Source organism: Mustelus asterias, unplaced genomic scaffold, assembly GCF_964213995.1.
Source record: "Mustelus asterias unplaced genomic scaffold, sMusAst1.hap1.1 HAP1_SCAFFOLD_3310, whole genome shotgun sequence".
Lineage (NCBI taxonomy): Eukaryota > Metazoa > Chordata > Chondrichthyes > Carcharhiniformes > Triakidae > Mustelus > Mustelus asterias.
Genome location: NW_027593255.1, coordinates 1,831 through 23,084, shown reverse-complemented (window position 1 = coordinate 23,084; position 21,254 = coordinate 1,831). Strand labels below are relative to the sequence as shown.

The window sequence follows — 21,254 nt, the reverse complement described above, 5'->3', positions numbered from 1 at the left end:
TACAGCTGTAACATAACTTGCCAACTTTTATACTCGGTGCCCTGGCCGATGAAGGCAAGCATGCTGTATGCCTTCTTGACCACTTTATCCATCTGTGTTGCCACTTTCGGGGATCCATGGACCTGTACTCCCAGATCCCTCTGTATGTTAATGCACCGAGGGGTTCTGCCATTTGCTGTATAATTCGCATCTGAAGTTGATCCTCCAAAATGCATCACCTCGCATTTGTCCAGATTAAACTCCATCTGCCATTTCTTTACCCAAGTCTGCAATCTATCTATATCCTGTTGCACCCTTCGATAATCCTATCACTGTCTGCAACTCCGCCATCATTACGTAAGGAAGGCAGAGTAATTTCTGACTTGGGGACAGATATCAGACTGAACAACCCTTTACAGACCTTTCCAGTAGTGCCCCCAGATGACACTGTTGTATTGATAAAGCGGATACACCTCTCTTTAAAACCAGAAACAGTCTCTGATACCCTCAGCAACACAGAGAGACCCCAGACGCGTAATGAAATCCCCCCATGAACAAAAATGCAAGTCTAGGATTGGGAAAACACGACTACTTGCCTCTTCAAAGGCTATGTTTTCCATCAAGAACTGAAAAACAGGCAGAGGAGGTCAGATTGAAATGGGCCGACAATCATCCAGTTGCACTCATGGAGTTTAGAGCCTTTGGGAGTTGTACAATTGGCTTTTCAGGCTGATTCAAGTTTGCTGACGGGGTAGCTGTGGTAATGCTGTGGACCCGGATAGATGGATCGCTAGAATTCCCCACATGGGCACCACGGTGGCATGGTGGTTAGCACTGCTGCCTCAGTGCCAGGGACCCAGGTTTGATTCCCGGCTTGGGTCACTGTCTGTGTGGAGTTTGTACGTTCTCCCCATGTCTGTGTGGGTTTTCTCCGGGTGCTCCGGTTTCCTCCCACTGTCTGAAAGATGTGCTGGTTGGGTGCATTGACCCGAACAGGCACTGGAATGTGGCGACTAGGGGAATTTCACAGTAACTTCATTGCAGTGTTAATGTAGGCCTTACTTGTGACTAATTAATAAACTACTTTACTTTACATGGTGCAGTACGGAAGAGTAGGGAATGGACCTAGTAGTCGACCTATGGCACAGCTCATGGGAATTCAGCCAATTCACTGTTCAATCCCTCTGTCCTCAGTCTTAACCCACTAGATGGCAGTCTAACCCACAACTGGAGAATATCAACCCGAATGTCATTATTTCCATTTTGTGGCTTCTTCACTTCATAATCCAGGCCTTCAGTTCCTTGACTTTCTGCTTTTCCTTCTCTCTCATTAACTCTCTTGCTTATTTTTTTGGGTTTGATCTTTGTTTCTTTTCATGTTCCAGCTCATCTGCTGTTTGACCCCTTCTCTGTTTATTCCACTCTTCCCCTGTCTTTCCAACAGTTCAACATGCTATTCTCCATGTGGTCTCATCAGGGATTGGTCAAATGTCATGTAATACTTCCCACAGCTTACATCTTGTGGCTTTCTCCCCATTTCTAATCTCCTTTTCCCATCCCTTTACTCCAATTGTCATAGAATCTTACAACAGTAGTTGAGAGAATGTGGCCATTCAGCCCATCAAATCTATACCAGCTCTCTCAAAGAGCAATCCAGTTACCCCCACATTTTGTTCTATTTATTTGTGGGACATGGGTGTCGCTGGCTGGCCAGCATTTAGAGTCATAGAGTCATAGAGGTTTACAGCATGGAATCAGGCCCTTCAGCCCAACTTGTCCATGCCGCCCTCTTTTTTAAACCCCTAAACTAGTCCCAATTGCCCGCATTTGGCCCTCCATACCACCTCCATCTTTTGCAACTTGATCGCTTTTGAAAAGACAAAATTGTGCCCAATTTATTGCCCATCCCTAGTTGCCCAAGGGCAGTTAAGAGTCAACCACATTGCTGTGGCTCTGGAGTCACATGTAGGCCAGACCAAGTAAGGACGACAGATTTCCTTCTCTAAAAGGGACATTAGTGAACCAGATGAGTTTTTACGACAATCGACAATGGGTCATCAGTAGATTCTTAATTCCAGATTTTTTTTTTATTGAATTCAAATTCCACCATCTGCCGTGACAGGATTCAAACCCGGGTCCCCAGAACATTAGCTGAGTTTCTGGATTAATAGTCTAGTGATAATACCACTCGGCCATCGCCTCCTGACTATTTTCCCATATTCCTGCAATGTCTTAACCTTAAAATATTTGTCCATTTCCCTTTTGCAAGTGACCCTTGAACGAGCCTTGATCACACTCTCAGGCAGTGCAATCCGAACCCAAACCATTGGATGCGTGAAAAAGATTTTCCTTGTGTCACCATCACGTCTTTTGCCAAATCACCTTAAATCTGTGCCCTCTGGTTCTTAATCTTTCCACCAATGGGAACAGTTTCTCTTAATCACCTCTATCAAAACCCTTCATGATTTTAAACACTTGCATCAAATCTCCACTTAATCCTCTCTATTCTAAGGTGAACAACCCCAGCGTCTTCAATAAAAGCAAAATACTGCAGATACTGGACATCTGAAATAAAAACAGAAAATGCTGGATAGACTCAGCAGGTCTGGCAGCATCTGTGGAGAGAGAAACAGAGTTAACGTTTCGAGTCCATACGACCCTTCTGCAGAACAGCTTTTCCAAACTTGTCCATGTAACTTGTCGAGTGTGAGGTACAATATTGGTTTCCTTATTTAAGGAAAGATTTAAATGCATTAGAAGCGGTTCAGAGGTTTACTGGACTAAGAAAGGTTGGAGAGGTTGGTTTTGTATTCACTAGAGTTTAGAAGAGTAAGAGGCAGATTGATCAAAACCTTTAAGGACCTGAGGGGTGTTGACAGGATGGATATGAAGAAGATGTTTCCTCTTGTCAGATAAGGGCCACTGTTTAATAATAAGACAGAGTTGAGGAGATACTTTTCTCTCAGAGGGCGGTGAGTCTCTGAAATTCTTTCTGAAAAGGCAGTGGAAGCAGAGTCTTTGAATATTTTGTAAGGCAGTGCGAGATAGATTCTTGATTCACAAGAGGTTGAAAGGATAATGGGGAGTTAGGCAGGAATGTGGGGGTTGAAGTTACAATCAGATCAGATCTAATTGAGTGGAGGAGAAGGCTCGAGGAGCCTAGTCCTGCTCTTAATTTGGATATTAGTATGTAACTGCAGCTTTCTCCCCAGTAAAGGTTTGAATTTCTTTACGGGATGTGGGTGTCGCTCGCTAGACCAGCAGTTATTGCCCATCCATGGTTGCCCTTCAGAAGGTGGTGACGAGCTGCCTTCTTGAACCACTGCAGTCCCCTAGGTGTAGGTACACCCACTGTGCTGTTAGGGAGGACACTCCAGGATTTTGACCAAGTGACAGTGAAAGAACGGCGATACGTTTCCAAGTCAGGATGGTGAGTGACTCGGAGGGGAAACTCCAGACAATGGTGTTCCCATTAAATATATTCAATACCAGGCTAAGTCACTGCAGCCTTCTTATCGCACATCTCCTTCTACAAAACTGTATATCTTTGTACAGTACCTGGTGGGAAAGAATTGGTTGATTAATACCTTTCGTGGTTACGGTAGTGGTCAGTGGCTTTGTACGCTGCCCACTTGCAAGCCCGTAGAGATTGAGGGTGTACTTGGCAGTAGGCCTCAAGCCTGTGATGGTGGTCGTTCGACGACTGCCATCTACTGTCAGGTTCTGCACGTTGTGGAGTCCCGGCTGCTTATACTGTACAAGGAAAGAATCAAAGACTCTGTCTGTAGCCCAGGAGAGCTGGAAGGATTCAGTCGTGATGTTAGAGACTGACAGAGTGCCCACTTTGTTTATTCTACTCGGTTTGATTCCGCTCTTATCTGTGGAAGCTGAAAACAGAATTCACGTTACAGTTCAGCAACAGGGCAGGCATTAGTCCAGCGGGTTTCTGTAGGAGCAGGTGGAGGCTGTTCGGCCCCTCAAGAGCCTGTTCTACCTTTCGATCAGGCCATGACTGATCGCTATCTCAGTGTTGTTTGCCCTACTGTTGCTCTGCGCACTCTTTCATTTGCTTGTATTGTATTAAACTATCCAATGTAACCCTTTCCAGTCTCATAAACCCATCATGTTAAAGCAAAGTCCTTGTTGCAAATTTAAGATGCCCAACGCAAACTGGGAACTGACAGCAACAGGCATGAATATATCGAATCTATCACTCAGCAAATTACCAGCACTTTTGATATCCCTACAGATCACAGTGTGTTCATGAGAATCCAAAGTATGAATTTTCGAACGACCCCACTGTCTGGGGGTCACAACTTAACTGTGTCACTGACACAGGGGCCAAATCCTCCGTCCTCACCTGTGACTGGGATTCTCCGGTCCCGCTGCAGTGAATGGAGATTTGACGGCCAAATTCTCCATTCTTGCTGACAATGGTGGTGGTGGGGTGAATGAGACCAGAGAATCCCAGCCAGGAATAACTCAGAATGCAATGTTTCTCAATGACCGATAACAGAATTGGTCAGGATAATGCTGACTGTGTCGTTTCTGGAGTCATTGACACTCCGGCTTGAACATTTCACAAAATTAATATAGGCTCAATTTTCACCTGCGGTGTGGGCTGGGATTATGTAGCTTTCAGTCACCCAGCCCCTGTCAGTGATTTTTCATCTGTTATATGTGTGTGTGTGCGTAAATATGTTGTCTATGCATGCGTACATATATATGTGTGTGTGTCCATGTGTGTGTGTGTATATATATGTATACCTGAGAAGATGTGTCTATATGTGTATGCTTCTCTGAGTATCTGTAGTGAGGTTGCGTATGTACACGTGTGTCTGTGCATACTCACCCATGTGTACATAATCTGGGTGCCTCTGTGTGAGTGTGCATATAGTATGTGTGCACATGTCCATAACTCTGTCTGTAAGTATGCATGATGTGTGTCTGTCCTCCTTGGAGTACAGAAGGGAGGTGATATGATTGAAACATATAACCCTTAGGGGGTCAGACAGGGTAAATGTTGGGAGGATGATTCCTCTCATGTGGAGGCCAAGTCCTTGGATATTTTCAAGGCTGAGATCAAGAGGTTTGTGTCAGTTGGGGAATTAAGGATTACAGAGATAAGGCAGGAAAGTGGACTTAGTGAGTGTTCGATCAGCCATGATCTTGTTAAATGGTGGAGCACCTCAAAGGGCTGAATGGCCTACTGTTGTTCCTATTATTGTCTTATTAGCTGCCTCACAGCACCAGGGTCCCAGGTTTAATTCCAGCCTCGGGTGACTGACTGTGCGGAGTTTGCACATTCTCCCCGTGTCTGTGTGGGTTTCCTCCGGGCGCTTTGGGTTCCTCCCACACTCCAAAGATGTACGGGTTCGGTGGATTGGCCATGCTACATTGCCCCTTCGTGTCAGGGGGATTAGCGGGGTAAATATGTGGGGTTGCGGGGATCGGGCCTGGGTGGGATTGTGGTCGGTGCTGGCTCAATGGGCCGAATGGCCTTCTTCTGCACTTTAGGGATTCTATTCTATTCTATGTGTCTGTCTATATAATTTATCTTTGATTGTTACACAATGTACAACCATACCAAACTGATCAAACCTGCTCTCACAACCACATATTATAACTAGACACCGCTTCACCCCTCCCCTCAAAGCCGTCCCATAGGAACTTTATAAACAGACACTCTTCTCCTCCTCCACCCATCCCGCGGCCATCCACACAGTCTCCTGGGAAAAGCAGCAGGAAATTTTCCAGAGCCAATATTGCTCTAAAATTCCCTTCCCAGTCCATCCTCTGCCAAACAACAGACCAGATCACACAGATCAATCAACAATAACTATCACAACACCAACTGAACACAGAACACTGACAAGCCCCACTGACAAGAGGAGCAGACAATGAAGACAAGCCATTTATGATTATAAAATTAATCAACAAGATTGAAGAAAATGATGGCGAACCCGAGGATTTCACACTTCGGCAGCTATGGTGTAATGGAATCAATCAGGGCAGACATGAGATAGAGTGTCAGAGCCAAAGAATGAAGAATGATGGCCAACACATGATATGCTCCTGGAAGTGAAGACAGGGGTTGAAGTGCCTCAAAACAACTTTGTTCTGCTCTGCAGTGCATGCGAAAGCTGTGGAAATGATGATGGAGTATATTTATATATCTGATTTATATAAATATATGTTTATGTTCATGAAAAAAAAACAAATCGCACATGGAGGCAAAAAACATCCAAGCTTGGAGCAAATCCAGGTGACTTCCAAACTTCATGCAGCGGTGGGGAAGGGGAGTGAGAGGATTTTTACCGAGGCTCCTGTCAGGCTGCACAATGAACAAGGCCGTGCAGTGTGTGTATCCCGGCATGCACACCCATGTTGATCAGGAGCATGAGCATTGCTGCCCCCTGAATAGTGCAAAGGTGAAGAGAATGGGCAAATAGTTCCCTGCCTCGGAGATGCTAAGGGTACCATTTCTTACATTAAAAAAATACCTCTGGTGGACACGAGGGCAGTCAAGGGCCTCATGCGCTGGCCTTGGGAGACCCCAAAGAGGAGGACTCTGTAGCTGGTAGTAGGCCTGAGGCCTGTGATGACTGATTGCCGGCGGTTACCAGTTACCGTGCGTTTCCGCGCCACTTTAGAGCCAGGCACTCTGTACTGTATCACAAAGGAATCAAAGTCTGCCTCCGCCACCCAGGAGAGCTGGAAGGAGTTGGTTGTGACATTAGAGACTGAAAGATGGCCAAGCTTTTTCAGTTTGGTGACGTCCTTGTCTGTGGAAGTCAAAAAAGGGGGGAGAAAGGAGAAAAAGATGGATTGTTACTGGATGGAAGATTGATTATTTACCCTGGACAGTAACGGCATTAACCTCTGGTATGGTGGAATATTAGCTTGGAGATTTCAGTGGCATTTTAAGCAGGTGTGTTTTACAATATTCCCTTCACCTGAGGTTTTGTTTAGAATGTTCCGTCAGGATGCGGATGATTTTAGCGAGGTCTAATTTATTGCCCCTCCCTCAACACCCTGACAAATTGTGCTTTGGTTCCATAACTTTAGAGAACAAATAGATTGAGTCTATATGCCCTGGAGTTTAGAGGGTTGTCACGGAGACATAGAAAAGGGGCTGGCAGGGTAGAGGCTGAGAAAACGGTTCCCTGAATCGGGAACACTGGGTGACAGTCTCATGATAAGGAGGCCAATCATTTAGGGCTGAGTCGAGGAGAAATTTCTTCACTCAGAGATTTGGAATTTGCTACTCCTCTGGAGGCTCAGTCAAAGGTCAGTAGATTTCTGGATGCTTGTGGACACAGGGCAGGAAATGGAGTTGGGGTAGAAGATCAACCATGATCCTATTGAAAGGCAGGGCAGACCCTGAAAGGGCTGAATGGCCTCCTCCCATCCTTATTTCTTACGATCTGGCTTGGCCAATCAGATTTGCATTAAAAGAGTCAAGCAGGTGGTGTTAGGCTTGAGTAACATGTAGGCCAGCCCAGGCCATGGGGGAGTGGGGAGGGGGGGGCGGTGGTTGGAGGCTCGCTTCCCCCCCAAAAAAGACCCACACAAGCCCTCTGAGCAACCTCAGAGTTGCTGCAGTTCAGACCTAATAACCGCTGCACTAACAGATCCAGAAATGGGTTAACTCCTGGAACTAAAGCAGGCAGGGCGGATGTCTTCAAGCCTTCATCAGCTCTGGATATCAGCACCACTAATCTGGAGGCCACAGACAGACAGACGGCCCATGAGTGAGCTAACCCTTGGAAACTACCTGGAAATGTTCTGCACTGAAAAGACAAGATGACTCATTCTGTGAGCCATTAGGCTACCAGTTCCAGACCTGCCTCATGCACACAGCTACAATTCCAACATGGGGCCTACCAGTTCAGGCTCCTCAATTTCATTATCAGGAAGTACTGCGCCACAAAAGCTAATTTTCAACAGCAGATCCAAAATGCAGGAAAGTTTTCACAATGGAACTTAAAACATTGAATTGCGGGTTGTAACCAGCTCTGCACTCCATCATGCTGGGCTGAAGGGGAGGACAAGCGATTGTTCGAGGCCGGATTTAGCTGAGCTCCTGATATGGCACCTCAGAATCTTGTCAGGATAATACCGTGCTCCCTCCTGGGTCGCTCCTTGCTCTGACAGTTCGCATCTTGATGGTTCAGGGTTCCTCTTGCTTTTGATCTCCTCCCAAATAGCGGGGAGCCAATCAGGAATGGGCATGACTGCTGACGGTTGCATTGTGGGATATCACACCTCCCTGCTCAGGGAGTAGGAATCGAGTGTGCTGCTGGGTAAAGCTCCGAGTAGCGGGTTCCAGTCAGGTTAACAGCCAATCCTGACATTACTGCACCTACCTGGTCACCCCATGGAAGACAGACATCGCGCACTGGGAGAGGTCCATTGGTGAGAAAAGAGGGCAAATATTCACAGCTGGTACAGTCCCGGCATGAAACCGGTTAAAAGATGCTGGCGTTAATATTTCCGAAAATGTCTGAACGGCTGCCAATGATTAAGTATTGCACACATTGTGAGGCCTGAATTGTTTAACAGCACACAACAAAAAGCAGATTTTTCATTTCCTTCTCACGGGCTCGTTTCCCAGATTTCCATCAGTGGGAACGTTCGAAAAAAAAACCCCCAAGCAGCAACTGGACTCCCTCAGGCTTGTTCCACAGAAAGTGCTGCTGTGGGGGCGGAGGGGGGAGATGGTGGGGTGGGGAAGGGGTGGATCTAGAGGGGGAGGGGGTCAGAGTCAGGGAAACACGTGCTCCTGGGTGCCTTTCCCATTGGAAATACACTCCAGCAATTCCTGAGCCCTCCCGCTTCCCCATTCCAACTGTATTCACTGAGAAAGTGGAGTTTGCTGCCGCAGAGAGAACCGATCCCCGTTGATGGGAAGCTCCATAAAAAGAAGAGGGAGAAGGAAAGAAAGGATATATAATGAAGGGAACGAGGGAGCAGGTGGGCATAAAAACTCAGCGGTTTGGCCAAATGGCCGGTGACTGCACTGTTCCCCCTGGCAGGAAAATCCTGAACCAAAGAGGTCAGCGTCTCAGAACAAAGGGTTCAGCTTCGCAGGACTGAGGTGAGGAGAAATTTCTTCACCTTTAGTGCTGCGGGTTTGTGGAATTCTCTGCCCCAGGGAGCCAAGGGACGCTCATTCATTGAATATATTCCAGACTGAGATCGCTAGATTGTTGGGGACACTCAGGGATATGGGACTAATTGGGGAAGATGGGAACTAAGATAGGAGATCAGCACTGATAATTTGATGGTCCTACTCTCCTGCTCCTGTCTCTTATGTACGTCTATGTAATTCTGCAGGGTACCATTCTGAAGCAGTGAAGGTTGGCCTGCAAGGTGAAAGGTTTGCAGAGAAGGAACTGTGCGAGTATTTGTTTGAGCGATAATTTCTCACCGAGGAAGAATTAATCCTGCTTGGTTTCCTATGTTACCTGTGGTGGTGGCGACAGCTGTCAATGGCTTGGTGCGTTGGCCAGCAGAGACCCCATAGAGATAGAATGTGTAGGTGGTGGTAGGCCTCAGGCCTGTGATGATGGAGGAACGGCGGTCACCGGTTGCCGTGAAGCTCAGCATATCCCGATCCTCCTTGACTCCATATTCCACAAAGAAGGAGTCATATTCCTTCTCCGTCACCCAGGAAAGCTGGAGAGAATCTGCTGTGATATTAGTCACCGAGAAATCACTCACTTTGCTTTGCTGTGGCCGCTCTTCAGCTGAAAGGGAAGAAAATAATTTTTAAACAATCCTCTGTAATCTCCTTGCTCACCCTCCCTCCACCCCGAGTTGAGCTTACTCCAATTTTAATCACTCCACCATTGATGGTTGTGTCTTCAGCTACCTTGACACAAAGTTCTGGAATTCCCTCCCTTAAGGTGGGATTTTCTGGCCCTTCCCACCAGTGAGATTTTCCGGTCTTGCCAAAGGTGGCAAGTTCCCCATATGTGGTGCGGGTTAGCAATGCAAGATGCCATCAACTTTGGGACTGGCAGACCCGCCTGCAACCAATGGCGAAAAAGGCAAACGCGGAGGCGTGGGTGAGGATAGGGGGTCGGTGGAGTCGGTGAGGGGAGTGGGGGGGGGGCTGGGGGGGGGGGGGGGGGTGAGGGGGAGTGTAGTCTGGAATCCCAGCCTAAATCTCTTTGCCTCCCTCCCCATCTTTAAGATGGCTGTAACAACAGCAACCTCCTTGACTAAGCTATTGGCCAGCTACCCTAATATTTCTTTTCATGGCTCAGATTGGAATCGCTCCTGTGAAGCACCATGGGAACTTTTCCAAGATAAAGGGGCGATGTGAACACAAGTTGGTGTTAAAACGCCAATTCATCACATTTCACAGGAAATGAGCATTGGAGACAGACAGGGATTTTAAACCAACAGTGGTAATAAAATGTCACTCGGTGGTCTTTGCCAGGATGCGTGATGGGCTCATATTGCAAGGAGATGGGGAAAACACCGTCTACTGGAGATTGATGAATATCCTTCCTCTCCACACAGAGAATAGCCGTGGTGTTGTTCTGCATGGGAAATAAATGGCCAACATTGATATCAGGTTGTTCAGAACGAGGCTTGACCCATCACTCCACCAGCTGGGAAACGGGAGACTTTAAGAAGCTTCCTCGGCAGCTTCCAGAACAGAAGAAAACTGGAAACCCTCACAGATAGGGAGGAGCGCAAGGAATGGGAATTGAAGGATGATAAGGAATAGGAATTGAAGCAGCACAGGACATTGGAACTGAAGCGTTGGGACTGAATCATTCCTGGGTAAACTGTATGTTTATACATCGGATTTGAATATATAATAGAGGGAAAGGTGTCTGATGGTCAAACAGCCAGTGACACAGAGGTAAGCCATCGAGAATGGCCATATAAAACAATGTTTTATCAATATTTGAAGATGGTGGAGAATGATAAGGGTTCCCAGAATCGGATGGTGGTTTATGGCACAGAAGGAGCCCATTCAGCCTGTTGCGTCCATGCCAACCCTTGGTGGAGCAGCCAGTCAGCCCCACTCCCCTAATCAATCAGTGCAGCCATGAAAGAAGAAAGGTTAAAGTAAAGTATTGGACGGGCACTTTTCTGCAGTTCTATTTCCTTTGCTTGCCCATCCAATTTATTTTATTTTAAGATTTATTCTTCCATGGGATGTGAGAATCGCTGGCAAAGCCAGCATTTTTTTATCCATCCCAAATTGCCCTTGAACTCGGGGTAGTTAAGAGTGAACCAGATTGCTGTGGCTCTGGAGTCACATGTCGGCCAGACCGGGTAAGGTCGGCAGATTTCCTTCCCTAAAGGACATTAGTGACCCAGATGGATTTTCCCAACAATCGACAATGGTTTCATGGTCACCATTACTGAGAAATTCCACCATCTGCTGTTGTGGGGTTTGAACCCTTGTCCCCAGAGCATTCGCCTGGGCCTCTAGTCCAGTGACATTACCACTACACCACTATTTCCTCCCTTTTGAAATCATGGATCATTTTCCATTTCCACCAGCCTCAAGGCAAGCACGTACTGGTCAGTATTCACTGCATAAAAACACTTCTTGATCTTTGCTGATGTGATTGCTGCAGTTTTTTTTGTCTTGCTATCCTTCAGTTTGTAGGGCCAGGAGATCGTACAGCTCCTCATGACTGTGTTGCAATCCGATTAGATTTGGACCTTATCTCCCTTCATGTGCACTGCCTTTGGTTTCGTATTTTTCAATACCCTTTGCTCAGAGTTAGTGGGAGGGGAAGGTTCCTCCATACCTCTTCTGCGGGTGTAACCTCAACTGAAAACTCAGTGCAAGTGCGTGAACAGAAAGTGGCAGTAAGAAGTCCCTGCAGAAGTTCACACTCTTGAACTCCCCCTGTTATAATCACACCACCGTTATTCCGAAGGAGAGCAGCATCTCAAAAAGAAAACTCTGGGTGGAATTTTCCTTCCCCACCCCGGTGTATTTTTTGGCGGGAGAGGAGGTGACCCACCGTTGGCCAGTGGCGGGATCTTCCATTCCCACCGATGTCGATGGCTTTCTGCACACCCCACCCTCCACCGTCACCGGGAACACTCCACATGGGGGTACAGCCGGATTGGATCCCGTCAGGAGGGAAAGGCTGGAAAACCTTGGCTGTCTGAGCCATCTCACATCGTGACTTGTGGTATCTTGCTGTGCACAAACTGTGACGACACATCAGAGGGAGTACTTTGCAGCCAACAGTGCACTTTGGGACGTCCCGAGGTTGTGAAAGGTGCTATCTAAATGCAAGTCTTTCGCGCCATGAAGGAGAATGCCTGATACAGGCTGCTACCTCTGGCCAATTCACCCAATGGGAATCGCCATGGCAACCACCGAGGATTCTGCTGACAAACCTCAGGCCTCTGCCAGAGAGAGAGGTCACAGGGTGGGATGGGAAGGTGGAAGGTCATGGCTGAACGCAGAGCTCCGCATAGCAGGATTCAGATTCTGAAACTATTGCCTGCCATGTCAGTGACTGCCAAGTCCAGTAGGCTTAGAAAGACAAATAAATCTTGATTAATCGGTCCAAGGCCTGTACTTGTCCCCATCCTGATTTAATAGGATGAACAAGATGATCAAATCAGTTTGTAAATTAACTCATCTGCCAGGCAGTTCTAATAGATACATTCATTCAAGTGTGATGAACTGCACATTTCACAGTGATGGTATGTGAGCTTTTCTGGCTGAAGATTAAACCCTTTCACAGGAAAGGCAGGAGGCGCCTTGAGTCTATGCACCACGCAGTTCGACTGCAGCCCATCTGCATCTGTTTTCATAACATTTATCCAACAAAAATCTATCAATCTCAATTTTGAAAGTTTAACTACTTTTTTTTGGCGGAGGGATTCCAGATTTCCTCTCCCCCTTGAGTGATGAAGTGTGCCTGGGTATCATCCCCGAAAGGCCTAGCTCCAATTTTAAGATTATGCTCCCCCACACCCCCGCTCCCCAACCCGTGCCCCTGCATCCCACCCCGCCCTCCCACCCAGAGAAAAGAGTCTCTATCCATCCTAGCCTTTAATCAGACAATGCAGTTAGATCACCTCTTACCCAGCGGACATGGAACACAGTTATTAAATGTCACAGTGAACAGGCCGAGATCTTTCCCCTCGGAAAGAGGAGATTGAGGGGTTGACCTGATAAAGGTCTTTTGGATTATGATAGCAGTTTACATGGAGAGAGTGACTCCACATGTGCGGGGTGGAGAAAAGAGCCAGGGAATAAAATCACTAACAAATCTAACAGAGAATTCTTAACCAAAAGGGTGGGGCCTTCTTTACATTTTTTCATGAAATGTGTCACTGGCTGGGCCAGCAGTTATTGTCCATTCCTAATTGCCCTTGAACTGAGTGATTTTACACGGGCATTTAAGAGTGAACCACATTGCTGTGTGTCTGGAGTCACATGTAGGCCAGGCCAGGTAAAAACAGCAGATTCTCATCGCTGAAGGACATTAGTGAAGATTGTTTTTAAATGCTCATTGTTTCATGGTCACCATTAGACTTTTAATTCCAGATTATTTTTCATTGAACTCAAATTTCACCAACTGTCAGGAAGGGATTCGAACTTAGGTCCCCAGAGCATGACACCGGTTCTGCTGGATTACTAAGCCGAGACAATACCACTAGACCACCATCTCCCCAACACACACCATAGGAAGTAGGGACAGGAAAATAGCAATTCGGCCCTTCGAGCCTGCTCCGCCATTTAATAAGATCATGGCTGATCTAACACTCTCCAAATCCACTTTCCTGCCTCATCTCCATAATCCTTAATCCCAGCTGATTAAAAACCGATTGATCTCAGCCACAAAAATGTTCAAGGACTCGGCCTTTACAGCTTCCTGGAATAAAGAATTTCAAAGGCTCAGCACTCTTTGAGAGAAGAAATTCAAATCCATCTTAAATGAACCCCACCTTATTCTGCAACTATGCCCTTTTGCACATGCACCCATGAGTGGAAACATCCTCTCAGTATTAACTCTCTCTAACCCCCGAAGAATCTTATTTCTTTCAATCATATCACTTCTCATTCTTCTGAACTCCACCGGGTACAGATCTAACCATCCAATCTTTCCTCATTTGGCAGTCCCTCCATACCGGAGATCATCCTAGTAAATCCCCTCTGCGCTGCCTCTAGTGATAATGTATCTTTTCTTAAGTAAGGGGACCAAAAGGGTTATAGGCGGTGCAAGAGGGCGGATGGACAGGGGATAGAGAAGGGGAGAGCTCAGACCAAAGGATTGAAATGTGTTTACTTTAATGCCAGGAGCATAGTGAATAAAGGGGATGAGCGCAGAGCGTGGATCGATGCCTGGAAGTATGATGTGGTGGCCATTACGGAGACTTGGATGTCTCAGGGACAGGACTGGATACTCCAGGTGCCGGGATTCAGATGTTTCAGGAAGAACAGGGAGGGAGGCAAGAGAGGGGGTGGGGTGGCACTGCTGATCAGGGATAGTGTCACAGCTGTAGAGAAGGTGTATGCTGCGGAGGGATTGTCCACTGAATCTCTGTGGGTGGAAGTTCGGAGTGGGAAGGGGCCGGTCACTTTGCTGGGAGTTTTCTATAGGCCGCCCAATAGTAACAGGGAGGTGGAGGAGCAGATAGGGAAACAGATCCTGGAGAGATGCAGTAATCATGATGTGGAGATGCCGGCGTTGGACTGGGGTGAACACAGTAAGAAGTCTCACAACACCAGGTTAAAGTCCAACAGGTTTATTTGGTAGCAAATACCATAAGCTTTCGGAGCGCTGCTCCTTCATCAGATGGAGTGGAAATCTGCTCTCAGGGCACAGAGACACAGAAATCAAGTTACAGAATACTGATTAGAATGCGAATCCCGACAACCAGCCAGGTCTTAAAGGTACAGACAATGTGGGTGGAGGGAGCATTAAACACAGGTGAAAGAGATGTGTATTGTCTCCAGACAGAACAGCTAGTGAGATTCTACAAGTCCAGGAGGCAAGCTGTGGGGGTTACTGATAGTGTGACATAAACCCAACATCCCGGTTTAGGCTGTCCTCATGTGTGCGGAACTTGGCTATCAGTTTCTGCTCAGCGACTCTGCGCTGTCGTGTGTCGTGAAGGCCGCCTTGGAGAACGCTTACCTGAAGATCCAAGGCTGAATGCCTTGGCATTCTCACGGGCATTCAGCCTTGGACCTTCAGGTAAGCGTTGGTGGCAGTTTTTCAAGGAATGTCTGTCTAGAGGTAAACTTTAACCTGGTGTTGTGAGACTTCTTCCTGAGATGCAGTAATAGCAGAGTTGCTGTGATGGGAGACTTTAATTTCCCAAACATAGATTGGAATATCCCTAGGGTAAGGGGATTGGATGGGGAAGAGTTTGTTAGGTGTGTTCAGGAGGGTTTCCTGACACAGCATGTGGACAAGCCTACAAGAGGAGAGGCTGTACTTGATCTGATACTGACCAATGAACCTGGACAGGTGTCAGATCTCTCAGTGGGAGAGCATCTTGGGGATAGCGATCATAACTCTATCTCCTTTAGGCTTGCATTGGAAAAAGAGAGGATCAGGCAAGCTAGGAAAGTGTTTATATGAGTAAGGGGAAATATGAAGACATTAGACAGCAAATTAGAGGAGTAAATTGGAAGGAGGTATTCTCGGGGAAATATACTGAAGAGAGGTGGCAGTTTTTCAAGGAATATCTGTCTAGAGCTCTACAGGACAACGTTCCGAGCAGACAGGGGGGTGTTGGTCGGTTAAAGGAACCGTGGTGCACAAAAGCTGTGCGGGACCTAGTCGAGAAGAAAAGGAAAGCGTACAAAAGGCTCAGAGAGCTTGGCGAAGATAGGGATTTAGAAGAGTATACGGCTTGTAGGAAGGGACTAACGAAGGAAATTAGGAGAGCCAGAAGGGGTCACGAGAAGGCCTTGGCAGGTAGGATTAAGGAAAACCCTAAGGCGTTCTATAAATATGTGAAGAGTAAAAGGATGAGACGTGAAGGAATAGGTCCTATAAAAGGTGAAGGCGGGAAAGTCTGTACGGAACCAGTAGAAATGGCAGAGATGCTCAATGAGTATTTTGTCTCGGTTTTCACAGAGGAGAAGGACCTGGGTGGATGTACTGCGGGTGTGCGGTGGACTGAAAGGATTGAGTATGTGGACTTTAAGAAAGAGGTTGTGCTGGAATCTTTGAATGGCATCAAGATAGATAAGTCGCCGGGTCCGGATGGGATATACCCCAGGTTACTGTGGGAGGCGAGGGAAGAGATTGCAGAGCCTCTGGCGATGATCTTTGCATCGTCGATGGAGACGGGAGAGGTGCCGGAGGATTGCGGATGTGGTTCCTATTTTCAAGAAGGGGAATAGAGATAGCCCAGGAAATTACCGACCGGTGAGTCTAACCTCAGTGGTTGGTAAACTGATGGAGAAGATCCTGAGGGACAGGATATATGAGCATTTAGAGAGGTTTAGTATGCTCAAGAATACTCAGCATGGCTTTGTCAAGGGCAGATCGTGCCTTACGAGCCTGGTGGAGTTCTTCGAAAATGTGACTAAACACATTGAAGTTACAGAGGAACATAGATAGGATGCAAGACTGTGCGGAGAAGTGGCAGATGGACTTCAACCCAGATAAATGCGTAGTGGTCCATTTTGGCAGGTCAAATGGGATGAAGGAGTACAAAGGGAAAGACTCTTAGTACTGTAGAGGATCAGAAGGACCTTGGGGTCCGGGTCCATAGGACTCTGAAATCGGCCCTGCAGGTGGAGGAGGTGGTTAAGAAGGCGTATGGTGTGCTGGCCATTATCAATCGAGGGATTGAGTTTACGAATCCGGGGATAATGATGCAGCTATATAAGACCCTCGTCAGACCCCACTTGGAGTACTGTGCTCAGTTCTGGTCGCCTCACTATAGGAAGGATGTGGAAAAGATTGAAAGGGTGCAGAGGAGATTTACAAGGATGTTGCCTGGATTGAGTGGCATGCCTTATGAGGATAGGCTGAGGGAGCTCGGTCTTTTCTCCTTGGAGAGACGAAGGATGAGAGGAGACCTAAGAGAGGTATATAAGATGTTGAGAGGCATAGATCGGGTGGACTCTCAGAGGCTTTTTTCCCAGGGTGGAAATGGCTGCTACGAGAGCACACAGGTTTAAGGTGCTGGGGGGTAGGTACAGGGGAAATGTTAGGGGGAAGTTTTTCACAGAGGGTGGTGGGCGAGTGGAATCGGCTGCCATCAGTGGTGGTGGAGGCAAACTCAATAGGGTCTTTTAAGAGACTACTGGATGAGTACATGGGACTTAATAGGATGGAGGGTTATAGGTAGGCCGAGAAGGTAGGGATATGTTCGGCACAACTTGTGGGGCCGAAGGGCCTGTTTGTGCTGTAGTTTTTCTATGTTTCTATGTTTCAAAACTGTACACAGCCTCACTAGAAATTTGCACAGTGACAATAACACCTCTTTATTTTTATACTCCAGCTCCCTTGAAGTAAAAGCCAGCATTCTATTTGCCTTCCTCCTGCACCTATCTGCTCACTTCCTGAGTTTCATGAACAAGGACCCCCAAGTTCCTTTGTGTTACAACTTGCTGCAGTCTCTCTCCATTTGAATAATTTGCCTTCTTGTTATTTCTTCCAAATTGAACAATCTCACATTTTTCCACATTGAATTATTTTTGCCAATTATCTGCCCACTCACTTAACCTGTCAATATCTATCTGTAAGCTAATTATATCCTCCTTACAACCTGCCTTCCCTACCACCTTTGTATCATCCAGAAGTTTGGCCAAAGTACACTGTTCCTTCCTCCATATCATTAATATATATTGTGAGGAGCTGCAGTCCCAGCACTGATCCCTGTGACACTCCACTGGTTACTTCTCCAACCTGAGAAAGACGCCCCTTATCGCTACTCACTGGGAGCTGTTGAGGCAAAGAGGACAGATGTATTTGAGAGAAAGCCGAATAAACACACAAGGTAGAAGGACATGCTTCTGGGGTTAGATGAAGAGAACTGGTCGAATGTTTGTGTGGAGCTCAAACGTCAGCAAGGATCAGACAGGCCTGTGGCCTGTTTCTGAGCTGTAAACTTTATACATTGTTGACACTTTCTCAGAATCAAACTGGGAGGACGGGGAATGATATTTTGTGAGGACTAAAAATCAACATTCCACCTGTTCCTGTGGGATTCCCGCTCAGAGAATTAAGATAAAATATCCGCTCCCCCAATTCCGAGGCAGAAATGAAGGAACCATTCTCTCTCTGTGTTGAAGATTGGGCCAATGGAAATGGAAGAACAACTGTTCTCTAAAAATATAAAATTAATTCACTAGCAAAGGTGGAACATATACAAAAAAAAAAATCAGAGTACCTCTGGTGGTGATATCAGTGGTCAAGGGCTCTGTCCGTAGACCAGCAGAAATCCCGTAGATATAGACAGTGTATCTGGTAGTAGGCTTGAGGCCTACGATGAGATGGGACCTTCGTCCACCGGTGACTGTAATGTTGTGGGTCTCTTCAGAGCCCTGGACTCTGTACTGGATCAAAAATGAGTCAAAGGGCCTGTCCACTGTCCAGGAGAGTCGGAGAGAGTTAGCCGTGATGTTAGAGGTGGACAGGTTGCCCAGTTTTACAGCCTTTTTATCTGTGGAAGTTGAAATGAAAATGACTCGTGATAGAAAGAGAGGATTACTGCTCAACCTTTCGAATTACTGTTCAACCAACACAAGGTTCCAAGTTCCCCTCCAAATCACTCATCATCTCAACTTGGAAATATATTAAACAAAATCACAAATGGAAACAAAAACTGAAAATGCTGGAAAATCTCAGCAGGTCTGACAGCATCTGTGGAGAAAGAATAGAGCCAATGTTTCGAATCAGGATGACCCTACAGATACTGTCAGACCTGTTGAAATTTTCCAGCATTTTCTGTTTTTGTTTCAGATTCTAGCAGTTGCAGTATTTTACTTTTATGAAAATATATCAGCCGTTTCTTAGCAGTCGCCGAGTCAAATCCTGGAATTCCCTCCCTAACAGCACTGTGTGTGTACCTACACCACATGGACTGCAGCGGTTCAAGAAGGCAGCTCACCAATACCTTCTGAAGGGGCAATTATGTTGACCTTGAAGTAGTTAAAAAAACCTGTAGCCACAGACATCTCCATGAGACATAGGAGCAGAATTAGGCCACTTGGCCCATCGAGTCTGCTCCGCCATTCAATCATGGCTGATATTTTTCTCATCCCCATTCTCCTGCCTTTTCCCCACAACCCCTGATCCCCTTATTAATCAAGAATCTATCTCTGTCTTAAAGACACTCAATGACCTGACCTCTGCAGCCTCCTGCGGCAAAGAGTTCCACAGATGTTCCTCCAGACAAACAGTGTCAGCTCAATAGATTATCAGTAAGTGCTCAACAACATCAAAAGAAAATATGAATCCCGGACCCAAATACTCTCCCAGTCGTATTCACAGAATCTCACAACACAGAGAGCAGCTATTCAGCCCATCTGTGCTGGCTGTCAGTCTCTTTCTCTCTCCAGCTCTCTTCCCATAACCCTTCAAACCTTTCCTTTTCCTGTACTTATGCAATTCTATTTTGAAATTTATTATTGAAGTTTTCTTCTACCAATCACCCCTGACCTCTGGTTACTGGTCCCCCTGCCATGGTTCAGGAATTTGGGTGATTCAGTCGTAACCTTCAAAAAGGGAATTGGGATAAATACGTGAAGGAGTGAAAATTGCAGAGTTATGGGGAAAGAGCAGGAGAGTCAGGCTAACTGGTTTGCCCTACTAGAAAGAGCTGGGGTAGATTTGATAGGCTGAATGGCCTCTTTGTGCACTGCACTGTTCAGCGATTGTATGGATGAAAATTACCTGCGGTGGTCACTATGGTGGTGATTGGTTTAGTTCGTTGGCCAAAGGAGACACCATAGAGATAAATTGTGTACTTAGTGTTAGGCCTGAGGCCTGTGATGATTGAGGAGCGTAGGCTACGGGACAGCTTCAGTTTCTGCACGTCCTTTGATCCATCGGCTCTGTAGTGTATGAGGAAGGTGTCAAAGTCCTTCTCCACAGTCCAGCTGAGCTGGAGGGACCTGTCTGTGATATTGGAGGATGTGAGTCTGCCCAGTTTCCCCAGATCACCAGGTTTCACTTTCTCAGCGGAATCCAACAGGAAAGGCAAGTGAGAATTAAACGTTTTAAAAGGTGCGGGAAACCAGAACAGGAGCAGGGTGAGGTCGGCACCCTCTGACCCCATTAGCCAATGAGGAAGGCTTCCCACTGGGCCTTCCCCCACCCTGTGAGAGTTCAGTGGATCAGCGCAGATATTTTACAGAGTTTGTAAGTATGGCTCATGCTAACCCTTCCTCTCCTGAAGGAATATTGGAATGAGACAAGGCCATTTGGCCCATCACGGCCATACCTGTCACATGATCAAAACACAGCCAACTCATTCAGGGAAAGCTGCACCTCTCTCCTCATTCCAACCCTGTACGAACTAAACAAATCTATACAGTGAATGAAGAAAACAACATATAAATGTACACTTCTATAGTGCCTGTCACAGTATTAGCTTCATAGCCAATGATATACTGTGAAATGTAGTCACTGTGGGAATGCTGAAAGACCTAACCTTGTTTTCATTACCTCAATGATTACAACTCACGCCTGGCTGCTCTTCTACCCTCCAAAACTCTGCTGTCCAAGTCTTAACTCTCAGCAGATCCCATTCCCCTTTCACCCCCTGCGCTCACTGACCTGCACTGGCTCCTCTTCAAGCTACACCTTGATTTGAAAACTCATTGCCTTCTTTCCAAATGCCTCTCAATGCCTCACCCCCTCTCTGTATCTGTAATCTCCCTCACCCCCACAACTCTCCCAGATATCGGTGCTCCTCTAACTCTCGCCTTCTTGAGCATCACCGATTTTAATCACTTCACCATGGGGAGTCATGCCTCCAGTTGCCTGGGCTCTAGAATCTGGTTATACCCTCCTTCCACCTTCCTCTTCCTCTTCCCAGCACAGTAAGAAGTCTCACAACACCAGGTTAAAGTCCAACAGGTTTATTTGGAATCAAGCTTTCGGAGCACTGCCCCTTCCTCAGGTGAGTGGAGAAGTAGGTTTGACAACATGGCAAATATAGACAGAGACTCGATTGCAAGATAATTGCAGCACTCCGAAAGCTTGTGATTCCAAGTAAACCTGTTGGACTTTAACCTAGTGTTGTGAGACTTCTTACTGTGCTTACCCCAGACCAATGACGGCATTTCCACATCA

The 21,254-nt window shown here is 46.7% G+C and overlaps 1 protein-coding gene across 1 annotated transcript in view; it reads right to left on the bottom strand.

Annotated features, from left to right (window-relative positions):
- Window positions 1-20,235, bottom strand: part of LOC144490457 (tenascin-X-like) — a gene marked incomplete at its 3' end in the record, with an annotated part of 31,702 nt that extends 11,467 nt beyond the window's left edge. The window contains exons 1-5 of the mRNA XM_078208201.1: window positions 19,851-20,235; window positions 18,346-18,618; window positions 9,450-9,731; window positions 6,483-6,764; window positions 3,567-3,866 (exon numbers count right to left, since the gene is read on the bottom strand). Of these exons, the coding sequence (XP_078064327.1) occupies window positions 3,567-3,866; window positions 6,483-6,764; window positions 9,450-9,731; window positions 18,346-18,618; window positions 19,851-20,235 (1,522 nt within the window). The remainder of the gene's footprint in view (window positions 1-3,566; window positions 3,867-6,482; window positions 6,765-9,449; window positions 9,732-18,345; window positions 18,619-19,850) is intronic.
- Window positions 20,236-21,254: the final 1,019 nt, after the last annotated feature.